The 26,472-nt window shown below is 40.1% G+C and overlaps 1 protein-coding gene across 1 annotated transcript in view; it reads left to right on the top strand.

The window, feature by feature from the left end:
* Positions 1-26,472, top strand: part of LOC146651871 (MAM domain-containing glycosylphosphatidylinositol anchor protein 2) — a 200,936-nt gene that overhangs the window by 68,931 nt on the left and 105,533 nt on the right. Inside the window, exons 2-3 of the mRNA XM_085382565.1 lie at positions 4,657-4,796; positions 14,103-14,277. Coding sequence (XP_085238691.1) covers positions 4,657-4,796; positions 14,103-14,277 — 315 coding nt within the window. The remainder of the gene's footprint in view (positions 1-4,656; positions 4,797-14,102; positions 14,278-26,472) is intronic.

Here is a 26,472-nt window from a genome sequence, read left to right as displayed (position 1 = left end):
CAAGATGATGCTGAGGTCCGGGCTCTGGGGAAGCCAGTCCATGACTGATAGTCTTCCATTATGTGTTTTTCTGTCCAGGTATGCTTTTACTGCACTGGCAGTGAGTTACAGCATTGCCATGCCGAAAAATGAAGCCGTTGCCAGTTAGATGCTTTCCAGATGGTATTGTGTGTCAAGATGCGTCTTAATGATAACTTTTGTTGCTTGCAAAACTCCAGCGGGCACCATTAATTATTATCACATCTGTAGGACTTCAAGTTGCAGCAGAGCATTTTGTGTTTTCCATTTCTTAGAATTATGAACTTAGTGTTTCTTCTCCCACTAAAGATAATTAGGGCTTGTTGGTTTGGAAACTAACTAAGCAAAACTAAATTAGATGAAAATGAAAGATTAAATTAAGTTATCTTTGTTAAGCTTTAGCAAACATTAGCAAATTGGACCGTCGCTAGTCCGAATAATGTGTGATCTGCAGTTTCTTACTGCTGGCATGTTCCATGCACTTACTGCTGAATACAACATAATGTGATGCATCTAAATTTGAAGCTTTTACTGAAATTGACTTTGCTTTCTTAGGCGCCTTTATTTAAGATGTTTACTTACAGATTAAATATACTGTTGCACATATGACACTTTATACAGCTGTACATAACATGTCAGGCAGTCATAATAATTACACATATAAGATGCAATCTGTAATTCAACCTTAGCAGCACACCAGTCTTGGTTAAATAACAAGATTAAAAAAAATGTGTAAAAGCTGCATCTATCCTGTAAGGCAAAAATCGTTATTCTCCATTCAAAGCACGCAAGGAGGTAGATAGAAACGATTAGACAGGCCCTTTATAACATACCATTTGCAGTATATAAGACATCATCTTTTTCCATGTAATGAACTTGTATGGGATGTAGTTAAGAATTAGAGGGATATAACCTGACACTTCTGACCCGCTGTGGTGTGTTCAAAGCTTTGTCTGTCTCCTGTTTCCCTTCAACCAGCACATCTTTTATCTCAGACCTGTCAGTCCACTGATGTCTTACTTTGTGAAGCCCCGGCCCTAAATCCCACAGCATTAATGTCACATTGCCCATTCCTAAATATCTTTTCTAAGTATATGAATAGTTACTGTTTGTAAAGTATCAAGTGGCTTTCACGAACGCAAACTGAAAATTACGTTGTAATGACAGTGATTTTAGCTCACGCTTTGGGCCAAACGATTTGAAAAAGCAGGTCGTAGCTGTACAAGGATATGTGTCACTGTTAGAACATTAGGATGCTCATTATGTAAGCTCAAGAGACGGTTATTTGCTTTTGTGGCTGTAAGCCTGGTGTTGTCTGCATAAAGAACGAGTGTGTGTTTATGCGATTGTGTATGCAGCTGTTGCAGTAACTGTGATAGGAGCTGAAGATCATTAATTATGGGTGTTTCCCTACTTTCCTCCAGGACTGATAGTAGCCTATGCTAGAGAGATACTGGTTCAATGGAGTAAATGCCATTAGCACTTTGTTTAGCTAGTACCCTGGGGTCTTGTTTCTAAGCCTTTTTTCTTTCAAGTGGCAGCCTTGCGTGAAGCTCCCTTACACTGAGCCTATTTCTCAGACCCTTATTCCCCCCCCCCCCCATGGAATTCAGCACCAGTGTGTCCAAATTGAGAAGGGAAGACAATGTCAAGTCAAGTCAAGTCAAGTTTATTTATAGAGCACATTTAAAAACAACCAAGGCTGACCAAAGTGCTGTACAGTAAATACAGATAAAAATACAATAGAACACAATTTCGTAATAACACCTCGCTGATAAAAATAAAATAAAAATATATAAAACAAATAAATTAAACCTTTCTAAAAGCCAATGAAAAGAGGTGAGTTTTAAGAGCGGTTTTAAAAGTTTCTAGGCTTTTGGAGAGTCTGACGTGAGGAGGTAAACTGTTCCACAGTCTGGGTGCAGCCACAGCAAACGCCCTCTCTCCCTTTGTCTTTAATTTATACCTGGGAACATCTAAAAGCATCAGGTCGGCTGACCTCAAAGATCTCCTGGGGCGATAAGTACTAAGGAGTTCTGACAGGTAAGAAGGTGCAGTGCCATTTAAAACCTTAAAAGCCAGCAATAAGATTTTAAAATCAATCCTAAAGGCAACTGGGAGCCAGTGGAGAGAGCAGAGAACCGGAGTGATGTGGTCTCTTTTTTTTGAACCGGTCAACAGGCGAGCGGCAGCGTTCTGCACCAGTTGAAGGCGATGTAGACAGGAACGATCTAGGCCAGCATAGAGGGAATTGCAGTAGTCTAGCCGTGAAGTAATAAAAGCATGGACCACTCTTTCTAGATCGTTCCTGCAAAGGTAAGACTTGACTTTGGCTAAAATCCGCAAATGATAAAAAGATCCCTTAACTACAGAGCTAATTTGTTTATCAAGTTTAAAAGCATTGTCAAAAATAACACCAAGACTCTTAATGGAAGAAGTGCAATCGGAGGTTAGGGGTCCCAAAAGGGCTAGGAATAGAAGGAAGGCTTCATGCGTGCGCATTTAGCACCTGTATCAGTGCACATCACCATGTGGCATTTAGACAGGCAGGACAAGTGAGAAGGAGCATTAAGCCAACAACCCGGATGAAACAAACAGCATGGCTAGTATCAGGGAGGGACGAGCGGTTAGTGCATGGCGAAGGATACACTGAGACTCCCACAGCAGTGTTAGGGAGGAGTGGCGATGTGCTCATTAGCATTGAAGCCTGGGTAGAGGTAGAACTGACTCTGCTGCTGGGGCACGCTCTGCCTAGAGAGGCCCACACAGGAAGCTGCTCCTCTAACATGAAAGGCAAGCAACAGTCTGAAACTCCTCGTGATTTTTCAGCATGAATTTGTTTTTCTCCCCCTTCTTTTTCACCATTTTGTACTCCTCCTCCTAATGATACCCCGTATCCGCTCTCTAAATCATCTCATCCCAAACCTCTTCACTAATCATGTAAGTTGGAGAGGAATAAATGCTTAACAGATGCTAGTATTGTCAGGGGTTGGTTACATGCAACTGCATTTTTTACAGCTCAGTGGAAGTGAATATTTTGAAGTGGTTTACCTAAGATGACTCCTTCCTCTGCTCAGTTTAACCCCCATCGCGTATGCACCACTGTCTGTTGGTGTGTGCAGAGACCAAAAATCCTCTCACCATCTCACAAGGGTCAAACAAATGATGGAGAGAAACACCAGTGTGGTAATTACAGCTGTGAACAGACAGCTGTGGGTAGTTTAATTTGCTCATATTGCAGTTTCCGGCATTTTTATATCCCTGATTAGATTGCATTAGGAAGTTATGCGGAAAAATGAATGTGCTACATGATGAGTTCGGTTCCAAAATGAGGTACGCAGTAATTTAAATATGGACACCCACTCTCCATATGGTCTCATGGCAGTTTTTTTTTTAGCTGGTATTAACATTTCGTGAAATATTATGCTTTTCTGAGTCAAAGTGTTTTCCAGAAGTGCACTGATATATCTTTTATTTCTTTTTTTTTAAGTAATCATTTTTGTAATAAAACCCTTCTTCCATGTAATTACACTGAGTTCTAAATTAATTCTGATATCTGATGGCACGGAGGATAGGGGAGATAGTGAAAGATATTTTCCAAGATTACTAGTTCTGTGGCATACCATCAGTATTTTGCAGATGGTCATTACTGCTGCCTGTCTGATTGAAATTTGACGTATTTTATTCGGTTACTGCTTCTGCCACAGCTAACGTACAATACCTCCCCAACCTTTCTAAGTAGCTTCAGTTCAATTCAGGTGCATTTATATAGCACCCAATCACAACAACAGTTGCCTCAAGGCACTTTATACTGTAAGGTAAAGACCCTAAAATCAAAAACGAAGATAGTTCTTCCCTGAGAGAAGGTCTTTTAAGAAAATTCTGCAAGTAACTCAATCAATCACTGGCCCAAACAAAATCATACAAATTTTGTGCAATAGTACTGTTAGGCCTGTATGTGTTTTTGGCAGACTGATGAGCCTAATCACACTGAGCAAAGTAACAAAAAAAAGAGAACACAGGCGATAGATGTTGTTTATATGCTTAAAGTGGGTCATTTTACACTGTTGCTAGGTCGTTGCTAAGTAGCAGGATGGCATCATAATACATCATGCATAATTCAACATTTGTGGACTTAAATGAAATGTTGTTTTGGTGAAACAAAAATGATATGATGCTTTTATAAAGTGTTACAGTTGCATAAATGCTCAAAATACATGATTGAAGCCTGTTGCCGAGTGGTTATTTAGCGACACAATGTTGTCACAACTTCTGATATAGATAAGAACCTTTATGGGCCTACCTGTGTGCCAAGTTTGGTTGCTCACCCCTGTGACTTAGAGAGAAACAAAGTGCTACTACTGCCAGTCCCCAATAATTAATAGGCAGCTTTTAAAATGCTAAGCCAAGGGGAATGCTATAAAAGTAGTGTCACTTCTTTTTGCAATTCTTTTACCTGTCTCTAGTTATTTGTGTGCTTGGTGCAGTGTAAATGTGTGCACAAAGCTTTGGAATAGCCTTGTTATAAGTGAGACAACCTTTTAATCAATACACCATCTACTTCACTAAACTACTAATTCCTTCAGAAACGACCAGAATGCTAACACACTTTGTGCTTCCCCCCCCCCCCCCAAACAGCACCTCCTACGGTCCGCATTATACACTCGGGGCACGCCTGTAATGTTGAAGAGGAGAGGCACACCGAGAGAGTCTACACCATACGAGAAGGGGAGACCCTGGAGCTCACCTGTCTGGTGACAGGTCATCCTCGACCGCAGGTAGGAAAGTCAGCGCCTTTTCATCTGCCCTTAACCGACAGCATGGGAAAGAAAAGATAGTTGCACATGCAAATCATGGGGCAGTTTGTTAATTTGTACCATATCTCTGTATCCATCTCTCCTCTCTGCAGAAAGCTCCCTTTTAAATCTGTATTAGCATCAAAGCTGCACACCACATAAGTCTGCACTAAATCAGCTTAAAAGTTTAATCCTTTAATTATTAATGGTTTCGTTTGCTTTGTGCACCTGTATGCTGATAATTACAGCTTCCAAGTAAAATGAGATTGCAGAAAACAGCAAAAACATCTGCCAAACGAGTGAGAAACAGGCCACAGTTAAAAGACTCTGGGTCATGTGAATGCACATGGGTTCTCAACATCTGAGAGCAAGGCTTCCTCACATTCTTATTTACTGTTGTGATGTGAACTAATTAAAAAACTTTACACCTTTTTTTTCTCTGATGAAAATAAGCTTATAATTAGTTTGTTTTTTTTGTGCTCACTATGTATTGTTTGTAGTATTCAAATCTAGAAACATACAATTAAAAGTTTAAAAAAGTAAGCAGATGGCAAAAATAAGGTCTCATCTGCTCTTTTAGACTAAATGTGAGCTATTATGAGCCACATAGATACATAAAACAGGTTTGCTATGAATTACTTGACCATGACATTTTGTTCTTATTAACCCAGTAGGTCACCCTAACCTTTATTGTCTTTTTATTACATGTTGCTTCTGATTTGAACAAAGACTTTTGCAGCTGATCAAACCCACATATGTGCAATAAGGCTGCTATATGTGCAATTCTTTTTCTGACAAAGTTGTATTTTCTTACTCAGTTGTATATAGCATTTGTATTCTATTTTATTCTATTGTATATATTATTCTATTTTATTCTATTTTATTGCATTCCAGTGTTTTCTAGTTTCTGCTACATAAATTTGCACTTTTGCTGCAACAAAACAAATTTCCCACCTGTGGGACTAATAAAGCTCATCTTTTATCTTATCTTATTTGCTCAATAACAAAAATTATACAGAATCTCCAGAAACTCTGGACGGCAAAACCAAAACGCATATGGTTTTTTTATGTTTCAACTGAAAAGGTGAGGCTCCTTGAATAAGACTGTTTCAGGCACACTGTTCGTCTCTTTCCGTCCCCGGGAGGGGGTCACAACTTTGCACTCATCATCTCTGTCTTTCCTCTTAATTAGAATTTTTGAAAAACAGAGCAGAGCGAGGGAGTGGGTGGGAGTGTAGCGCGAGATCAAAAGCTATGCAGGGCTGTGGCAGGAAAGGCAGGATCTCCTTTGAAACAGAGTCATTATGAGACTCATGCAGATCCCCTGGCACAGTGGGTCTCGGCTGTGTCTCTCTGGACTTTGGGATGTGTCAGCTTTGTCCCCCCTCTGGTAGTGGCATGGGACTGGGGACAGAGCACACTCATTCTGAGTGGTTTAGGAGGCTGAGGTGGTTATCTGGAATGGCAGTAGACCTAAGGCTGGTTTTGTGATGTTGCAAGAAAAACCAAAAGGTGTGTGACCTCATCGGAAACACACTTGCAAGTTAATACGGCAGTAACAGCCCATCTTTTCTTTAGAATTAAATATTAATCCTTAGAACGTGTTCTGAGCCTTTCTTTGCCCCAAAGTTCCACATTTTAATTGAGCTGAGTTTCTCTATCTTTCAAGACCAATGCAGGGGAAAATAATCAGTACTTGCAAAGGTTGTACTTTTTTGTGTCCTGTCTTGATACTTTACAAGTGTGCAAGTTCAGACAGACAACCAGTGCGAACAGTTCTTTATGTGTGTGTGAGTTTGCTTTCTGTGTCTTTTGTATGTACTTCTCTGTGATACTAGCAGATATTTTCTATACATATTTCCATGTTTAACTCTTACATGATTTACTGTATATCATATAAATGATCTTGTTTTTTATGATGATAGGTATGATACATACAGTAAATTATTAATATATATAAAATACGTAGCTTATAACAGGTGAATAAATTGAAATTATGCATTAATACAGTTAGTTTCCCTGGCTACTATAATCTCTTGACTGGACTCTGTAATCTTGTCAACTGTCTACAGTACTTTATATTAACCAAAACATCATAACCATAGAGTATAGCAAGACATTTTTCTATAACTTGTTTTACTTTACTAAATTATATAGGGTAGGCCTGAAAGAAAGACAAAAATCACATTTTGTTTTTTTCTCAGACTTCAGAATTCATATAACATTATTTAAAAAATATTGGTAGGCACAGTTTACTTGCAAGTTAGCACTGATAAGTCAGATATGCCCTCTATATCTATACCAAGATCTCAGTTGCACAGGCCCAGGAACGGGTCAATGTCTTTAGGCCTCTGACAAATGCATATTTCCAGCAGTTGTCAGAGGCTGCTAGAAGTCAAAGGTAAAATTGATTGCTGAGAGGATGTTGCACCAAACTGCAGCTTTGGCTGCTACCAGAAACTTGCTAGCTACCAAGTGGTAGCAAAACTTAAAACGCTGACACAAAAACAGGAAACGGAGAACAGTTTCCTTCTTTTTTTTTTTTTTTTTTTTAAATGACATCAGAAACAGCAGTATGCGACATTACGTGATGGCAGAGCTTCAGTTCATCCTTTGTCATTTTTTTTTTTTTTTTTTTTTTTTTTTTAATAAATAGGACAGGGGGAATGAATGAGAGAAAGAGGGGGAGAGAAAGAAAGAAAACCAAAGGGGAGAAGAGACGGTGAGAAGGGGGGGGAAGAGAGAGAGAAAAAAAAAAAAGAACTCCTGGGTCACCTGTATGGAGGAAAAAAAAACAAAAAAAACAAAAAAAACAAACAGAGGAGACAGCAAACAACAAAGAGCAACATAATAATAGAGAAAACAAAGCACCATCACAATAAACTAGCTAGTCATAGATATCAATATTTACTAAATAATAAACGATATTGTGCAGCACGCAAGATAGACAGCGCACAGTGTGCTTTGAGGCAGCAGCCAAGAAAGCTTTAGTCCGCGTCTGTGAATACCCATGTGTGCATACCTGTGTGGATCAGCATGCTTGCATTCCAAAGGTTTCTCCATGTAATGATCTGCTAGGGAGTGTGGGGGGGCCACAGCCCCGTCCTCCAGGGTGTGAAGCGGGTATGGAGGAGATCAAAACTCCAGACATCCAGAGGCCCCCAGAACACAAGAGACCATGGAAGACCAACAGAGGGGCAGCCGCGCCACTGTTCCAGTAAGAGCTGAGGAGAGTCCCAGATGAGGGCTCGCCCAGCAGCCGCGGAGCAGAAGTCAGGGGGAGTTGCAGTGACGCGCCCGTGAGCTCCGCCGGCCCCCAGCTGTGCCTGAGTGACCGAGCCCCAGGCCGAGAGGCCGGGGGCACCCCACCTCCAAAGGGGCCCGAGCGAGCCCCAGGCCCCAGGCCCCGACAAGCGGCCGCCAAGGAGTGAGCCGGTGTGTACCCGGACGCCCACCCCCAGACACAAAGAACCACCAACACACCGACAGTTTCCTTCAAAGTAAAACTGATGGCTCACCGCTGCAGCCAACACATTTCAAGAGGTGCAGCTTTTCCTTTCAAGGCAAATGTTCGGCATTTCCAGTTTGCATTTTTCAAACCAGTTGGTTTCTCTGATGCTAACTTTGGGTGACCAAAGCAATCCTTCCATATAGCAGCTTGAATCAAGGATGATGATATCACATAGACTCATGGCACATCTCTAGCATAGTAAAATCCTCAATTAGTTCTGCAATAGCAAATCACAAAATTGCCTTTTTCAATGTTAATGTTCAGATTGCAGTCTCTTTCTTTGACTTTGACTGGTGCTGGGTTAATGCATACACTGAGGGGTGCTGTGCCAAGTATAGCGCCACAAAGGACCAACTGCAGAGTAAATGGGTCCGTGGTTGGCTATTTTGCCACCGTTAATTCTTCACATGTCTATCAATATGCACACTTCTTAAATTACAGAGACACCCCTATAGGCCTTCTCACTGGTGGGAGTCTCTGGATTGTGTCCAAACAGGCAGCATCCTCCTTGTAGCCGTTCTCCTTGTCAGCCCTGTGCCTATCCGCCCACCCACCTCAGAAAGAAAAACAAGGGCTTTCTAATAATAAAGTCATACATGCATCCAGCCAATACAGGCACACATACAAACACACTTGTAGCAGCAGCAAGACTTCTCTGCCTTTCCATTTAATTGTCAAATAAATATATGTTCCTGTCAGTCAACTCCACACCATATGTGTTTTTTCATTGCTGACTTGTGGGTTAGGCATTTCAAGGTGTTACCCTGGGCTATGCAGAAAGGCTGGGACTATTTGTATCTGGAGGGATCAGGGACCAATTAAATCTAATTCTGTGGGATGTATAGTACAGATGTCGCTAGAAGGATTTTCAGATCTTAGCTCTATGAGGAAAAGAATAAGACATTTCTCAACACTAAAATATGCTCTGTTGTCTCATACTGTTTCAAATACTACTTGAAACGGCCTAATATACTGGTTATAAGCAACATCTGATGCTTTGGTCATAATAACGTCTTATGTTCGGGTATATTCAACAGCTTATGATTCAGAAATTGCAAATAAGCAGTGCCCTGTTTTGCACCAAACAATGCCCCATCTAATAAACCTCTTGACTATGAGGGGAAAACCCTCGCTCAGTACAGTCACAGACATCTCAGGGTGTGATCATGAAGGTCAGCCAGCAAAATTCGCCCCCTTAGTGATGTTGCTGACTTTTCTGTCTTTAGCTACAAGTGGCTTGGCTGTCCTCCAAAGCGTGTCTTTTGTCCCGGTTCCTTTCCCTCACCCACAGCCGATCACAGCAGATGGCTGCCCCTCCCTGAGCCTGGTTCTGCCAGAGGTTTCTGCTTGTTAAAAGGGAGTTTTTCCTTCCCACTGTCGCCAAGGGGGGACATAAGAGGTTGTTGATTGTTGGGGTTTTAGGATCTGTTGTTGTTGTTGTTATTTGACTCTAAATAAATACATTTAAATTGAATTGGCTGTTTAACTAAATATTTTACTAAAACTGTAATTCAAAGAGTGCACATAATTTGACATCTTCAAGTTAATGATTTATAGAAAATTTAAAAAGATAAGAATCATGAAATCTGGTGAGTCTAGAAGTCCTGAAATTTATATTTTTGCATCTTTACCAAATTTATAAAAAAGGATGACAAATATCAAATGGCTTGAAAAAATCCTCATTGATGCAGTGCCTCCTCTGCTACAGGACTAACATCTCTGTGTATTGCAGCAGTCCATTAATCATTTGCTCAAGGAAAAGAACTTAATTGGTTTTAGTTTGGTAAGAAGTCATTTATTAAGCGATATTAACAAACAGCTGGCTAAAGCTTTTAATTGCAAAGATGTGCAGTTGTTCAGTGTTTTGAAGAATGTAAAACATATTTATATGTAAATCTAATGTAAAAAATGTCCTCTGGGTTTCTATGAAACTGTACACATTTTTTTAATATTTTCTTACATTTTACAAATTATTTTTTTAGAGAATTGCACATCGATAGATGACTCAAAGCTGGAAAGAAAAATAGATTTGTTCATTCCTTTTTAAAAAACAGTGTTTCATAAGTCTTATTTGCTTCCTTAATCATATTATTTGTCTTTCTTTGACTGTTTGGGTGTTTTTGACTCTGTCAGACCACCACATAAATATAAACAGCTTTTCCTGTTCATACTTTCATGGTCACTGTTCTCCAGATCTATTCATTGTCTTTGATGCTATGAACAGACATCAAAGAGTCCCTGATGATGAAGCCATCTGCCCCCATCTCCTCTGCCCTGGCCTCCATCCATTATGTCCACAGTACTTTGTTTGAGTACCAAGCTCCAATAGCCAGCAAAACCACATCGCAAACACCTTTTTTTGTGTGTGTTTCAATTATTGGCCAGCCAGATTCGACTCACAGCACCACGGGTCAGCAAGTACAAATAAGCTGACCTCAGGCCCTAGGATATTTCGCTTTATACAGACCGCTTGGAGTATGTGATCTGTTTTGGATGCTCCCATGACAGTTAGCCTACAGTGCCAGTGTCTTTAGCAGATGGTGCTTTTTTTGAGCATGATGTAACCTTCTATTTTTCCACTGTTTGCCATACAAACTGCAGTATCAAAAGGGGATCTGTCTGATAGCTTTCCCTTAATCTGCACCCTATCCAACCCACCTATAGTCTTAAAAGTGAATTTAATAGCACCAGTCAAGCATACACTATGCAGTTCAACAAACAAAAAGCAGATGTAGTTTCATTTTCGTGTATGTCACTGTCTTGTGCTTGTCCTCTTTGATTCAGGTTCTGACATCAAAACTGTCACTGCGATGCGTTTCATACAGTATGATCATCCAATTTTTATGAAGGCCAGTATTTTCTAATATAGACCTGCTGTGTAAGTGCACTCTCAATTTGTAGACCCCCTGCTGCTTTTTCTGATCACTTGATTGTCATGCTCAGCCACACTTGTCTGCACCACTGTGCAGCGCGGACCAATGTCACTGTCTAAAAGAAAAGATGGCTGGCAATTAGAAACTAGTCTCGAGTTCGGTAGAGGGAAACGTCACAGTAGGCAATATGGCAGATTCACCAAAGATGCGTGCTCCAGCATATGATCACTGCATAACAACAGACACTGGGTGCATTTTAATTAGCTCGTGCTGTGACATCTCAGCATGTGTGGTCTCAGACACTGCTGGGATATTCAGTTGGATATTAATCTATACAAGCTTCTGCTTTCCATGTAAGCAAATACTGTAATTCCTGCTAGGGTTGTCTGATTTAAGGAAAACAAAAAAAGCGTTATTATTGTGTTTGACTTCGCTTTGTCATGGTGCTTTCACAAAATGTGAAATAAAGCAGTTTTTTTAATCAGAAGGCACAGACAGGAATAATATTCTGCTAGAATACTGTTACTAGCTGGTACACCACGGGTAGTTTGGCACATTCCCTTCTGTATACTTGTAGGTACTTTACGAGTTTTGTTTGACATAGTCCTTGAAGAGAACAGAAAAAAAACCCAGCTAGGCTTTCAGTGGGCTGGGAGGAACAATTATCATATTGCTCAAATCTGCCAGCGCCTCTCAGATCAAGAGTATTTGCATTGCACTGAGGAGAGTGAAGAGGGTCAAACTGTTCTCACCGGGTATACTTCAGGACGCCCCTTGTGGGCAGAGGTAAAAAAGTCAGAAGAGTGCCGGAATGAAAATAGCCTGAGGGTACAGAAGGAGTTGAAAGCTCACCAATAATGTGGTCTGCTGCAATTTCCCTTTTTTGAAAATATAAAGAGTTATTTGAATACCCACTTCTTAGTGTCACTCTAACAATGCATTTATTGATACTGCATTTTCTGAAAACTCAAAGCTCTTTACACAAAAGCCAAAGAAAATGACTGGGGGTATAAGCTGGGTGAATATTGAATTCTGCTGAGGTCGCCGTAAGCCAGCTCGCTTTGTATTTGCATGAGGGAATCCAGAGCACTGTAGTGACACAGTATTCAGAAAATCTGCTCCCATCTAATTTATGCTCATAAGTTATTTAACTTTAGCGCTTGTTGTGCTGAACTCATGATGTCCCTAACTGTTAGAACAGGGCCCCAGATTTTCCGACGGTGTGGCTTTTGCATCTATCAGCTGCTGAGTTTGGGCTTTTTCATCAAGTGCTTTCTCTCAGTGTCTCTCAATGCATTTTAAACAGGCCAAGTGGAGCCTTTTGTATGCCGGGTGCTAATTTAGAGGCTTTTATTTTTAATGGTAGTATGGCCTCTGTGTAAAGGGATGGTATATAAGCACAGTCTGACAGCAGAATCTTTTTTTCTTTTCGGGGGAAGAGGTTGTTGAAAAGAATTAGTAACTTACACACACTCTCTGTATATGAATTTTAAAGGTATCTAATTTATTTCTACCTCTCTGAAAAGTAACACCTCAAGCAAGACAGAGAATCTGAAACTGATAAGCTTCAATTTTTTGCTTCATGTCATCCTCTACCCCCAAGGTCCAAAAACGCCTCTGAAATAGTTTAACATTATCAGGTTTTGGGCCACCCACCCTTCCCTTTCCTTTCTCGTATCTGTTTGGAAAATGACCAAACTTCATACTGTCGTAACCTTGGGATGGAGTCGTCATGGTTAAAACCCTACAGCTAGAGCAGCGCTGCAGCAATCTCTGTGATAGCACCCAATCCCTATCCCTGCATGCAATGATATCCCTGTTCCATCTGATGCTATCGCTGCAAAATGGGATGTTATCAGTATCCAAGATGATGCTATCACCATACAGTGTGGAGATATTGGATTCTAATTCATAGCCTCCCCTGCCTAGACAGAGATATGTAAGGCTCTGCAGGCAAAGCCAGTCCATCTGTAGCTTACTTAGGATGAGGGATTGAATGGCGCTTTATGCTTCACGGTTCTGGTTGTGTGGCCCCCGGGCCAGAGTTGTCACAGTACCTGTTCATGCTGTATGCTTTAATGAGGACAGGAGAGGGAGATGATGGAGAGTCAATTACAACCTCATGTTGGAGAGTAACACTATTTCACCTTTCATTACACCTCAATGCCATGGGCTAACTGGGTCTCATCAGTTCGTGAAAGGTACTCATACTGAGAAGGCCATGCTGAGGTCAGTCTTGTGTGGAACAGAGGAAAGTGAGTTAGATGAAGATTTTAGGTACCAAATCAACACTGTGCGCTTCACAAAAGAACCTTTCAGCTGCTTCGAGAAGGAATGTTCCCGCATAAAATGAATGCAGGATCATGTGAAAAACAGAGTGGCAAACATGCAGGTCATCATAGCTGTCCGGAGAATTTGATTTACATCATCTGCAGGGAGAGCAAGGGCAGCAGATACAGACAGACCTTCATTTCTATTTTCTATTTTACTTATTTTTATAGATGTTGTTTGGTAATTTGTTTTTAAATATTATATATTATGTCTACTGCACAGACCACATTGATTAGATTTGAAGATCAATATTGCTCAGATATTCAATTCAATTTTATTTATATGGCACCAAATCACAACAAAGGTCGCCTCAAGGCGCTTAAAATCTATTCTATTCATCTATCTATTCATAAAACATGGATTCGGACAGTGGAGGGATTATGCTTAGTCTTGAGATTGCAACAGCTTCAGAGTTTTTACCAAGTCTGTTTTACCTGCCCTTTTTTGTTTATGTTGGCTGTGGTATTTATTCTATACTTACACTGTATATTAGCTTCTTAACTGAGTCTGTTCTGTGTCTCTTCTGTCAAGTCGTTGAAACGCGTAGTAATTTTCACTGTTTCTTCTTTGTAGATACGGTGGACAAAGACAGCTGGTAGTGTGTCAGATCGTTTCCAGGACTCCAGCGTCTTCAACGAAACGTTGCACATCGCAAAGATCCAGAGGACCCAGGGAGGCCGCTACTACTGCAAGGCTGAGAACGGCCTTGGATCTCCTGCCATCAAGTCCATTAGGGTGGACGTCTACTGTAAGTGTGATGAATTTGAGTCAGCACAGACCATTTTCATTTTCCAACATTGCCCAAAAACAATTGCCCATTGTTGCTTTACAGTAATAAGGTTGTGGTTGTTTTGTTCACGGACTTTGTATTTTTTCTTGTGAGTTTAGCCTCTTTCTGTGTGTGTGTTTTTGTGTGTGGTTGCTATTATGTTTTTCTTCCTGGTTTCAAAGAAGTCCAAGTGCGGCAGACTGCAAATGGTAAACTGCCCAGAGGTGTGACTATCAGAGACTGTATCTGTGTTACCTTGCTAAGGATTGACCAATAGACCCTTATTCTTCCATCTACACTGAACAAAAATATAAACGCAACACCTTTGTTACTGCTCCCATTCCCCATGGGATGGACGTAGAGACCTAAAATTCATTCCAGATACACAATATAACCATCCCTCCCAAACAGTGGTCACAAATCAGTCCAAATGTGTGGTAGTGGGCACATCTGCTATATTGAGATAATCCATCCCACCTCACAGGTGTGCCACATCAGGATGCTGATCTGACATCATGAGTAGTGCACAGGTGTACCTCAGACTGCCCACAACAAAAGGCCACCCTGGAATGTGCAGTTTTTTTGCGCTATTGGGGGTCTGAGGACCCAGAACCGGTCAGTATCTGGTGTGACCACCATTTGCCTCATGCAGTGGAACACATCGTCGCATGGAGTCTATCAGATTGTCAGTTGTGGCCTGTGGAATGTTGGTCCACTCCACTTCAATGGCTGTGCGAGGTTGTTGGATATTCGTGGGAACTGGTACACGCTGTCGTATACGCCGGTCAAGCACATCCCGAACATGCTCAATGGGTGACATGTCCGGTGAGTATGCTGGCCATGCAAGAACTGGGACATTCTCAGCTGCCATCTGCCCTGAACAATGTGAACCATGATTCATCCGTGAAGCGCACACCTCTCCAACGTGCCAGACGCCATCGAATGTGAGCATTTGCCCACACAAGTCTGTTACGGCGACGAGCTGGAGTCAGGTCAAGACCCCGATGAGGACGACGGGCATGCAGTTGAGCGTCCCTGAGACGGTTTCTGACAGTTTGTGCAGAAATTGTTTGGTTGTGCAAACCAATTGTTCCAGCAGCTGTCTGGGTGGCTGGTCTCAGACGATCTTGGAGGTGAACCTGCTGGATGTGGAGGTCCTGGGCTGGTGTGGTTACACGAGGTCTGCGGTTGTGAGGCCGGTTGGATGTGCTGCCATATTCTCTGAAACGCTTGTGGAGACGGCTTATGGTTGAGAAATGAACATTCAATGCACGGGCGACAGATCTGGTTGACATTCCTGCTGTCAGCATGCCAATTGCACGCTCCCTCATTGCTTGTGGCATCTGTGGCATTTTGCTGTGAGACAAAACTGCACATTCCAGGGTGGCCTTTTATTGTGGGCAGTCTGAGGTACACCTGTGCACTACTCATGATGTCAGATCAGCATCCTGATGTGGCACACCTGTGAGGTGGGATGGATTATCTCAATATAGCAGATGTGCCCACTACCACACATTTGGACTGATTTGTGACCACTGTTTGGGAGGGATGGTTATATTGTGTATCTGGAATGAATTTTAGGTCTCTACGTCCATCCCATGGGGAATGGGAGCAGTAACAAAGGTGTTGCGTTTATATTTTTGTTCAGTGTAATTCTATTTTGGCAAGATTCCAGACAGCCATGACCCTGAAAATGTTTCTGTTCACAGTCCTGATTTTGCAGCAATGCCAGCCTCGTAGTGGTGTAGTAAAACATACAACTAAAGAACCTTTTGCTTGCCTGGAACAGCATATATGTATGCTTTAGAATTGAATCAGTTTATTATCCTGCAAAGAAATTAGAATGTAAAATGAAACAGGTGTTGCAGTATTAATTTATAAGGCAAAATGTTAACACAGACAGCTGGTGAACAGATGAAACGATACAAAGATGCATAGCCCAAAAATAGCAATGTTCCATATTTCTGTTGTGAATAAAAAGTAGTTATTATGATGTAGTGCATAAGAACAGAACTTCTTCTTCCTCTCCTGAGAATGTTACTTAGATGTAAAGTCAGTCATTGTACATGCAGATTCTTTATTTTAAAAGCAGCTGCATGACAAATGCGAAAAGTTCATTAGCATTCATTAAGCAAACATAACAAACTTAACTTTATTGCTTTTATTGATTTGTCAGTGATTATCCTATTTCACTTCATGATGAGGAATAGCAGTCACTGCCCTCCATCAGACACCCTCCAGCCTACTTATTTGTGCAAAGATAGCCAAATCTGGACTTAATGTTCAATAAGAAATCTGTAGTCATGCCATAATTAAGAGCTTGTCTTACTGTTTGAGCTTCATGAAATTCTACTGAGATACATTTAAAATGACTTGCCTTTGAAAGATCTCCAAGCTGCCTCACTGATTTCAGCAGCTCTCAGTCCCTTCCTCTCCTTTTTATATGCCAGACTGCAAGGAAAAAAATGTTGTATCTTTGAAAATAAATGACCCCAGTGTCCTTAATTTGTTTCCAAATATCATTTTCAATCACAGAGGAAAGAAAAAGGTAGTGATGCTCTTGATTAGTTTCCAGCAACACCTACAATAATTCCAGGCACTTTTTCACAAGTTAGGATTTATACTCCTGCAGTTCCCTGCATTGATGCCAGTGATTTGAGGCAGTATATTTACAGTAAAAATTCTTTTTTTTATGTGTCAACATTATACGAGTGCTTGATTTAATTTGCGTTAGCAGGGAACATTTCATTGAAAATGACTTCATAGCTACTTGATTATGTCTTTTTTGTGCTGTGCTTTACAGAGTAGCCTTCTTGTAGTCTGCCTCATGACTTTAGAAAAGCTCAGGCTGGCATGCACTGGTAAAACATTGGGATGTTAACAATGCATACATTTGCCATAGTTCGGTTAGTAAAACAGTTTGAAAATCATTTGTGATAAATAATCCTGACCAAGTTTGTTTATAACATTGGAACTGACTTTTATTGTGAAGTACAAAGTAATTGGCATTTCTAAGCACTCAGTCTCAAGGACACATAATGCCCTTCATTGCAGTTTGTTGTTCCATACAGTGCAGAAAACCTCTTATCCCCTAAAAAACAAAACAAAACAAAACCCTAGCACAGTAGCAACAAGAGTCACCCAAGAAGGAAAATCCTAACTTGTCTACAAATGCTCAGCATTTACTCCCCATTCTGTTGTGATTGTTGAATAAGTGTAATACATGTCAGAATGAGAGCATGATAGCCTTCAAAGTAAGAGTTGTGCATTATCGCTACAACCAACGCAGCCAAGTCAAACGATGCAGCTTTTACTTTGAAGGCAAATCCTCTCTTTTAACAGTTTTGCTACCACTTGGCAAGCAGTTTGCGGGTGATCGCAGACATATCAAGTCGATGTCTTCCATGCAAACTACTGGCAACAGCAGCAACCTACTAGCTACCAAAGCAATCACAAGGAGGTTTGTGGTGCAGCACTGTATACCTATTTGCAGCCAATTCCATGCTAGCAACTCCTGTCAACCTACCTACAGCAACCAACTTGCCAACCAATTGCAGAATACACACTTTTCCCTAGTAACCAGTGTTTCCCAGGGTGGTCACTGACTGGTCTGTAGGTCTGCATGAACGAGGCTGTTGGAATCAGTTTCACAGTGACTGCCAGAAACAAGCATCAAACACTCACAACCAGTTGAGGAATACACTCTAGGACAGTCTTTCATGTCCCAAATGGAGCCAAATGTTCCTCAATGCTATTGGTATTAAATAGTGTCTCATAATTTTCTGTTGATTAACAGTTACCCTCAGAAAACAATGTTAATGATGAATATACATTTTTATGGTAATACCGCGTGTCTAAAACAGTTTCACTGATGCTCTCCATTTAGCGTGCATGCTCTGAGGCCCCAAATCCACAAAAAGTGTTGCTCATTTTTCAACTTATGAAAGAAGCATAATTTCTTCGAAGTATGCATGACTGAACAATGAATAAATGAGGCACCATCTTGTGTGATCCAGTTCCCCTTTATATACCCTCTCTTTCTCTCTCCCTCTCTGTGCTTTCTTCTCATGTCCCCCACATAAATACAGAGTACATTGTTAACTTGCTCTCCTTTTCACTCTTCTTTCATGTCTCTGTCTTATTCCCTTTCAGCATGTGGGCTACATTCTTGTACTTGTTTATTTGGACTGACACTGGCAAAAGTTGTGGAATTGAAACTTGTTTAGAAAGCTTGTGGAAGGGCTTAGTGGTGCAGGAGGATGGGGCTGAATGCATCTCAGCTGCTGACAGTTAGAACCGTGTTCCTTCTGTGTACTATTTCACCTTGGCTGCACTAAAGAGGTGCAGGATAAGACGTGGAAATGAAGCCCGAGACAGACTGGAGACACAACCTTAGCATAATAGAAAGGCATGGCTTCTCATCCAGCTTCATCATACGGTATTTTGCAGCCTTAGTTCTCTTGCTGTTGAAAGCAAACTGATGATTGTCATTGGTGAATGATAGCGATGTAAATGAAACAAGCTGGCTACTGTGAATAAGTATGCATAGTTTAATATATAGACAATGTCCATTGGTTACAGTAATTTGGTAATTTATACAACACACACACTCACACGGAATATTCCATGCATATTTTAGATCATGGCATTTGTTTGCTGTCCTTGTAATCTCCTTGCATCTGGCCTTGTAACACAGCATGTTTGTATTTCACAAGAAATGTGTTATGTTGCGCATCCAGTAAAAGCACATCATTTCTACAGAGCCACGTTATAGCTGTCCCCTGGGGGTGAATTTAATTTGTTGCCCTCTGCAGTACACGCTGCTTTTAGTGGTTTGCAGCTACAATTTCTGATTAGTATTAAAATAGATATTGTGGCTCCGGACCTCACAACAATAAAGCCATGAATTATATTTGCTTTCTGTTTCAGCTGCATCTTACATGTCTGTCTTCATACTCGTTTGTTTACATCTGACAAATAACACCAGCAATAATGGACTATATCACTTCTGTTGTAAAGGAAAGATAGTATTCATGACGAGACACGGGCCCCAGCATGGTTTACAATGAGAGGCTTAAAACCTGAATGATCTTTCTGCAGCTGATTCCTTTTTACTCTTTTCTTCTGAGTCTATTTATTTAGCTTCTGCTGGTTGGAATCAAGGGTCCTGTTTTCAATTTTCAAAAAAAGCACTCGAAATCTTATATTATATGTGTATCTTTATTAGATCAGTGAGCATGCTTCCCTCCTCTGTACACACAGCCTCACCCTGTTGTGCTTTCTTTCAATAAATTTCGATTTAAACAAAAACATTAAATGTAGATTCATGAAACAGATACATGAAAATAAAATGACAGAGAAACGCAAAAGTTCTCTTTAGAGTTTTCTGTGAACAGCGGACAATATGAGGAAGGGATAATTAATGGTAATAACTGCCCTCTCCAGCTGGGAGGAGCTGATATTAGCTATATACCCAGCTCAAAGCTAATGTATTTACAAGGCTCAGAAGTCCATCTAAGCACATTTTATACCTGCTGACACCTCAGTTGTGTTTGTCCACAGTTGGGTCTATGGGGAAGGTCCTCTGCAAAGTTAATAAAGAACCTTGCCCAACTCCTACACTGATCGATTTTAAGCTTAAGATGCTCACTTCTTTTTCCTGAAGGGGAGTCTTTTCAGTGTTCTCATTTAATTTCAGCTGCATTAATTTTGCTGCAGCATCTAATGTTTCATTGAGTGACTGATCGAGGAGAGCTTAAGAGTTCTTCAGGGGCAGCTTATTGCAGGCTCAGGGAGTTCATTGACCATCACCAGCACAATATATCTAAACGAGATTTGGCCAGAAGGCGAGCTGAGGAAAAATGTACATTGAAGAGGCTGCTCAAAAAACAAACTGTGAGAAAGAACTTTTGGAGTCTGGTCTATTCCTTTTCATGGTAGTTGGTCAATAAATGTATGCTCCTTTTCCCAAAGTGCCAATGGGAAATCTAAAAGTCTTTAGAGACCCATTTGTTTAGGTTTTCTGGTTTAATAACCGATATCAAGGCCAAAATTTCAGTGTTTTCCCAGCAATTATTGTTTACAAATGTGTATTACAAAAAGAAAAGAAAAATGTATCTCAGCATCAGACAGTATGGTTTAGGCAATTGCAATCCTTTTGCAGTGTTTATTTACATGCTACCAAAGTCTATTCAAATGTGATTGGTCAATAGAAATCAGGGCACAGAAGCCAGAAAGCTTACAATACAAAATATATTTTCCCTTGCCTAGATGCTATGTCTTCCACTGTGAAGATTTGCAGCTTGCTTGTGCCTTTTACATAATTTAAGTCTAGTCTTGGCTAAATCAGGTTATCTGAAGGCATCACTTTGGTCTCACTTTGATCACTGTGGAGCAGTTGATACATTGGTTATATCTGGAATAAAAAGTAATATAATTCTAAAAATTATTAATATGCAAATCAGAAAACAGTCATTGTCAGATTTACCTCACAGTCATTTAAAATGAATCCAACAAATGATCAAATGTAAAACAAATGACTAGTCTTTAGATCTCCTCCATCTAGGTCAGCTTTTCCTGAAATATGCCATTTCCTGATTTTGTGTTGCTGGTCTTTTATTCTTTTATGTAAACTGACAGCCTTCTATGTCTTGCTGCACTCTGTTTCTGTTACTAACATGCTAAATTTGGCCAAGGCAGCTTCTAGAGACAATAGCCAAATGTGGCCACGAGATAGCAGTAATTTACAGAAAGGATGCAAACATGCAACAAAATGCACGGAGAGCTTTACGGAGAGAGATTGCTAAAAGGTTTATGTTTTAATTAACACATGTTTTTAAATTTCCCTGAGCAAGCACTGCTAGCCTTGCTTGCCCTGGCAAAATGTATTGCTCTAAACAATTTTAAACAAGCGTTGAATAAATTGAGCATATAAAAATGCAATACAGAGAAGGGAAAGAATTCCAGAGTTTACAAGAAAGAAGTATTTTGCACTGCCTAAGTATGTTGTGCAAATGATTTTGATGTTGTCAGACAACACCTGTTTTCTGTGCAAACACTGGGCTGTAGATGTCATTGCACTGAAACGTCCACTTGCAGCTTCACTTTTCCCGGTATTCATTCAAAAGGATTAGAAAGAGACAATAGCCTGCTTTCTCTGTGTTATCTTTGGAAGGACTTATGCAGCCCTCACTCTACAGCACTGATGCAGAAGCCAACGAATTTTAATAAGGACACTGTGTGTGTGTGTGTGTGTGTGTGTGTGTGTGTGTGTGTGTGTGTGTGTGTGTGTGTGTGTGTGTGTGTGTGTGTGTGTGTGTGTGTGTGTGTGTGTGTGTGTGTGTGTCGCCATGGACTTGGAGTTAATACTGAGCTTGAATAATTTTCGACATGTGAGAAGCACTAAGTATGCACCCATGTCTTTGTGTGACATGGTCTCATGTGTGAGAGGAAACAAAAATTGATGCTTCCTATTGGGTTCAAGCACACACTTATGCATGAACACACTCTTCACCAGTGAGGTCCTGACTCACAAACATGTCAAAAGGCTTAACTTGTCTTGGCATAGGCCTCCTCAGCTGTGCAACACTTTGCAGCAGCATGCAGGGTGGGCTCACTTGGTGAAATGTGTCTGCTTGATGTTTGCTTTTCCTCGATGGAGTTCATGAAGGAGCTCAGAGACCAAACAGCAGCTGATGGTGTTTGTTTTGTGGACGTGCTGGCTTTTCTTTATCCAGTTTGGTCAGTAAAACTGGCATGTGCTATTTCATTGGGTGTCTTATTCAGGCTGCCTTGCTGAAAGGTGTAAATGTGTATGTAGAGCAAGAGCATGAAAAGGCATTCTGGAGAAAAAGTTAACTCAGAAAAACAGACTACGGTGATAAAACCTGAGTTTTGAGTGATGCTTATGCACTTCCTATTAACTCCTATATCCTTTCATTACCCATGTTTGCCCTCTCTGCTTGCATTTATATACTCAGGAGAGGCTCCTCTAAAGTGACTAGGTAATTTATTTGGGTATGGGCAGAGGGAAGTGTGTGGGATGGTGATCTCAGGGGAGCCTATGGATTAATGGGTTCAGCTGGATGCAGTAGGTGCTGGAGGCAGGTTCAATAGGTTGAGTTATAACCCAGATTGAAAGAACTGACAATTGTTAAGTGTTGGACCCTCTTCTCATTACATTAAAACATTACATTGACTGTTTACTGATAAAAACAAATGATCTACATATCCTTTTTATCATCTCTGGAGAACATCCAGGAAATGGGTGAAAGCATCTCTGGCTGACTTTTGAATGTTTCTAACCTTGCGTGCAAGTATCAAACAGAAAGTCGGGGTTTTTACAAGAAAATGGTCTATAAAGACATGGGAATGAAACACTGTCCTCATATTGCAGTGTTTAACCAAGGTGCACATAGATGGATAGATGGATAGATAGATGGATAGATGTAAGGGGCAAATAGCTTTTCAGGATGTCCTAAAACAGCTTCATTCCCCAAGTTCCAAATCTATTAAAAAACAAAGTGTCCATAAAGACAGCATAAAATGCAATTAAGTATATAACTGGTTAGATTAATGAAGCTTTTCCTGCCTCTGATAGTAATCCAAGTGCTAAAACACAGAGCAGTGGTTGCGTGGTCGCTTACAGCCATTTGCATGTATCTTTCCTCTGAGTTTTGTTGTTTTTGTTGTTGTTGTATTAATTAATATCAATATCAGCCAAAAGTGGGAGGGTTGCTTGACACACATGGCACCAATAAGTTTTGTGGTTGTTCATGATTATTAATTGTCTCCATTATTGAGACAGGATGAGTAAAGGATAGCAAATGGCTATTATGGATAGCTCATCTGTCACACAGATAGTCATAGAGTCATAGAACCTATAGCATATCCTTTGTATACCATACGTACCTTTTACATGTGGTTTACATAGTACCTGTTCCTGCTTCCATGTAAGCTGTCGTTATTGGATATGTTGCTAAACAGTACGCAAACGCTGTAATGTTTAAAATATATGGAAACATAGGAAAATGCAGTAGGAATTTAGGATATTGTAGTTAAGATAAGTCATCATTAGATAGTGACTATTTTTATTGTTTCCAAAATTAAAAATTTAGAAGAAAAGATACAGTCAGTTAAAAACAATCAGCATATTTGTGGTGATGAATACTAATTAGTAGAGGCACATCATCTAAAATCAGTACTTACTTCACGGTGCAGATTTACAGGAGCCAGCTTCAATATTATTCATTAATCCATAGAAAAAGTCTATGGCATCACCCTCTCTGTGGATTGTGCTTATTATATGGCATGACCCTGAATTTTATTTGTTTTTTTGTTCTTGGAGATACAGACATACACAAAACAGACACAATACACAAATTATACAAACTATACACAAAATATAGTCAGTTATATTAAATTTTGAACATACTGAGTCCATGGCCAGTGTCTGACATGACAGTGGTAATAAACCCCTAAATTGAATTTCCATCATCCCTTTGAAACTAAAAGCAAAGTTACGTACGAGAAATGGCTGATGAGCTCCATCTTAGTCCTTCTATGTGACATGATCTATGAGCCTATGATATGAGGTGATGTGGATACATATGTACCTGTATAGTTTTCTGAAAAGATCCCATAATGTATGTACATCAAGATATATGTGCAGTGCCTTTAAAGTGCTTCTGGATGTAAATGACCTGGTGTGATGAATAGCACGATACAGCCGCAGTGAGTTATCTGAGCCTTGTTTGAATCAGGACAGAATGAATCAACACATTATGTGTACATTATGTAAATGTTTGCTGGTTTGGTTAATGGAGGTAAAGCCAGTTCATGACTGCCCATTACTCTTTCAAGGACTCGCTCTAGGGAGGGGCCCTTAATCAGAGTAGTGAAGTCAACCTCATCTCTTGGCTTTGTTTTTCTCGCCATCAGGAGCTTAAAACATACTGCAGTGTGTTTGTGTTGTGTATGCTAATGTGATTATCCCTTGTAGAATTTCATTCTGATCTGCTTTTTGTTTTTTAACATCTCTCTGGGTGAGGAGAAGGCAACAGATGACAGCTAGCTGTTTATCTTACAGCCATCGTTTATGGAAACATTAAAAAAACAAAACAGTTAAAAGACCTAAATATAAAGTTAAAAAATCAACATGATAATTATGTTACCTTGGATTCATTTTTTTGAGTCAATAGAACTCTTTTTTTATTCATCCTGTGAATAACGTAATGTTGTCTGCAGGGACGGACATTGTTATTTGTCATTAAGGCAGTAAAAGATCAATCTGAAATGTAAAAAAAAAACAAAAAAAACTAACGACTATGTGCTTCCGAAAGGATTTGACTTCACAAGATGCTCATTTCTGAATGCTTTTGGATTTGATACTCCTACCATAGGGATGGGTATCGAAAACCGGTTCTTGTTGAGAACCGGTTCCCACTGTTTCAATTCCCTGGAATCGTTTGCCATTTTTGCAAACGATTCCCTTATCGATTCCAGTCGCTCCGAATGACGTCACCACGTTGTGTCATTTACCTGGCAGGAAACACGGCGCGTAAGCGGCTCAAACGCTCAAAAGTTTGGTTATACCTTATGAGAACGGATGACAACAGGGCAACTTGCAATACTTGCAAAGTAGATATTTCATTTAAGGGAGGAAACACTACGAATATGCAAAAGCATTTGCTCACAAAACACGTGATAACCTTAAATGAATGTCGTGTTTTTAATTCCACTCCGGACTCGTGAATCTCAACCAGCAGCAGCGGTAGCGTTTGCACGTCCTCTCCCGTTACTGCGGCAGGTAAATAATCAACTAACAGTGTATATTATGTTAGCGCGATCTGCCTTATTACAAAACCTGCCATTACTGTGCATTTAGGTGACCATGATGAGAGAGACAGACAGAGTCTGGCTGGCTCAGATGCTGGCAGTTCTCGCTGCAGTCTACCGGTAGCGTCTCCTTTCAGGCCAGGATAGACGAATGTCACCGAGCAGTGACTAAGTTTGTGGTAAAAGGCTTGCACCCATTTGCCGCAGCAGATGCTCCCGATTTTCAGTAAGTGAATGTGTTTAATTGTAGGCAGGGACATTACTGGATATTCTTGTGTAATTGCTACTGAATAATTTATGTTATACTTTGTTATTGCTACAGACGAATATTTATTTTATTATTTTACATTTACAATTTTTTTCCTGGGGACCCTGTGACACCCCATTGAAGAGCCGTAGGCTGTGGATCTCTTAAGATCTCACTGTTGGGTTTGTAAGGTCATGTTACTCCTAAATTTCTATCTTATTCAAAGAGAAGATAAAAAACAAAGTTCTGAGCTAATCGACCTTAGTGTTCTCCTTTTTTAAAAAGAATCGATAAAGAATCGAATCGTTAAACAGAATCGAAAATGGAATCGGAATCGTGAAAATCTTATCAATACCCATCCCTAGTGGTCATTATCGGAGATTCAGTGGTTTTTTTCTAATAAAAACATGAAACTTCATGGCGTGATACTTTAGCACAAGTATGCATGTGATTAAGTGCTGTGGCTTAGATAGTTAATAACTGAGTAATTTTTTTCCAACAAACAAACTAAAGGTCAGTTGAAATCCATATCTCCTCAGTTAGCCCAACCAATAGTTTCTAAGAATAATACCTATTCAGATATATCCATGTATCATGATATTTGATGTATCATGATATTTGATGTAAAAATCCAAAATGAAATACATAAATAGGAATATCTCTATTTTTTAGCTGGAATATCATATTTCCCTAGTGTTGGATCAATATATATCCAATATACAACAAATCCTAATAGTAATAATGTTCTTCTTGGGCTCGCAAATAGAGGTCACATTGATTTATTTTGCTTTATTCAGTGCTCTTTCATTTGTCTGAAATGGTCATTTGTCTTCCCCAACAAATACACACATGTCGCCTACAACATGTCTTAAAAGCGGCATTTACTGCTTTACTTGAATAAGCTTTTTATTTTTTCAACTTCTTTGTTGCTGTCCAACTACTGCTACCATGCTCTACTTTTTTTTATTTATTTAGAGAACATGCTTTCAAATCATCGTTCACAAAAGATGTACCTTCCTTGGGTGTCCAAACCGAACACAGGAGAAGGTCATTAGGCTCAAACCAGAAAAGAACTCCATCATGTCACTGAT

This window comes from Rhamphochromis longiceps, linkage group LG15 (assembly GCF_057381845.1).
Source record: "Rhamphochromis longiceps isolate RC_006_pf linkage group LG15, R_longiceps_female_GT1.1, whole genome shotgun sequence".
Taxonomy (NCBI): Eukaryota; Metazoa; Chordata; class Actinopteri; order Cichliformes; family Cichlidae; genus Rhamphochromis; species Rhamphochromis longiceps.
The sequence above is the reverse complement of the archived record's forward strand: the minus strand, read 5'-3'. Positions and strand labels throughout refer to the sequence as shown.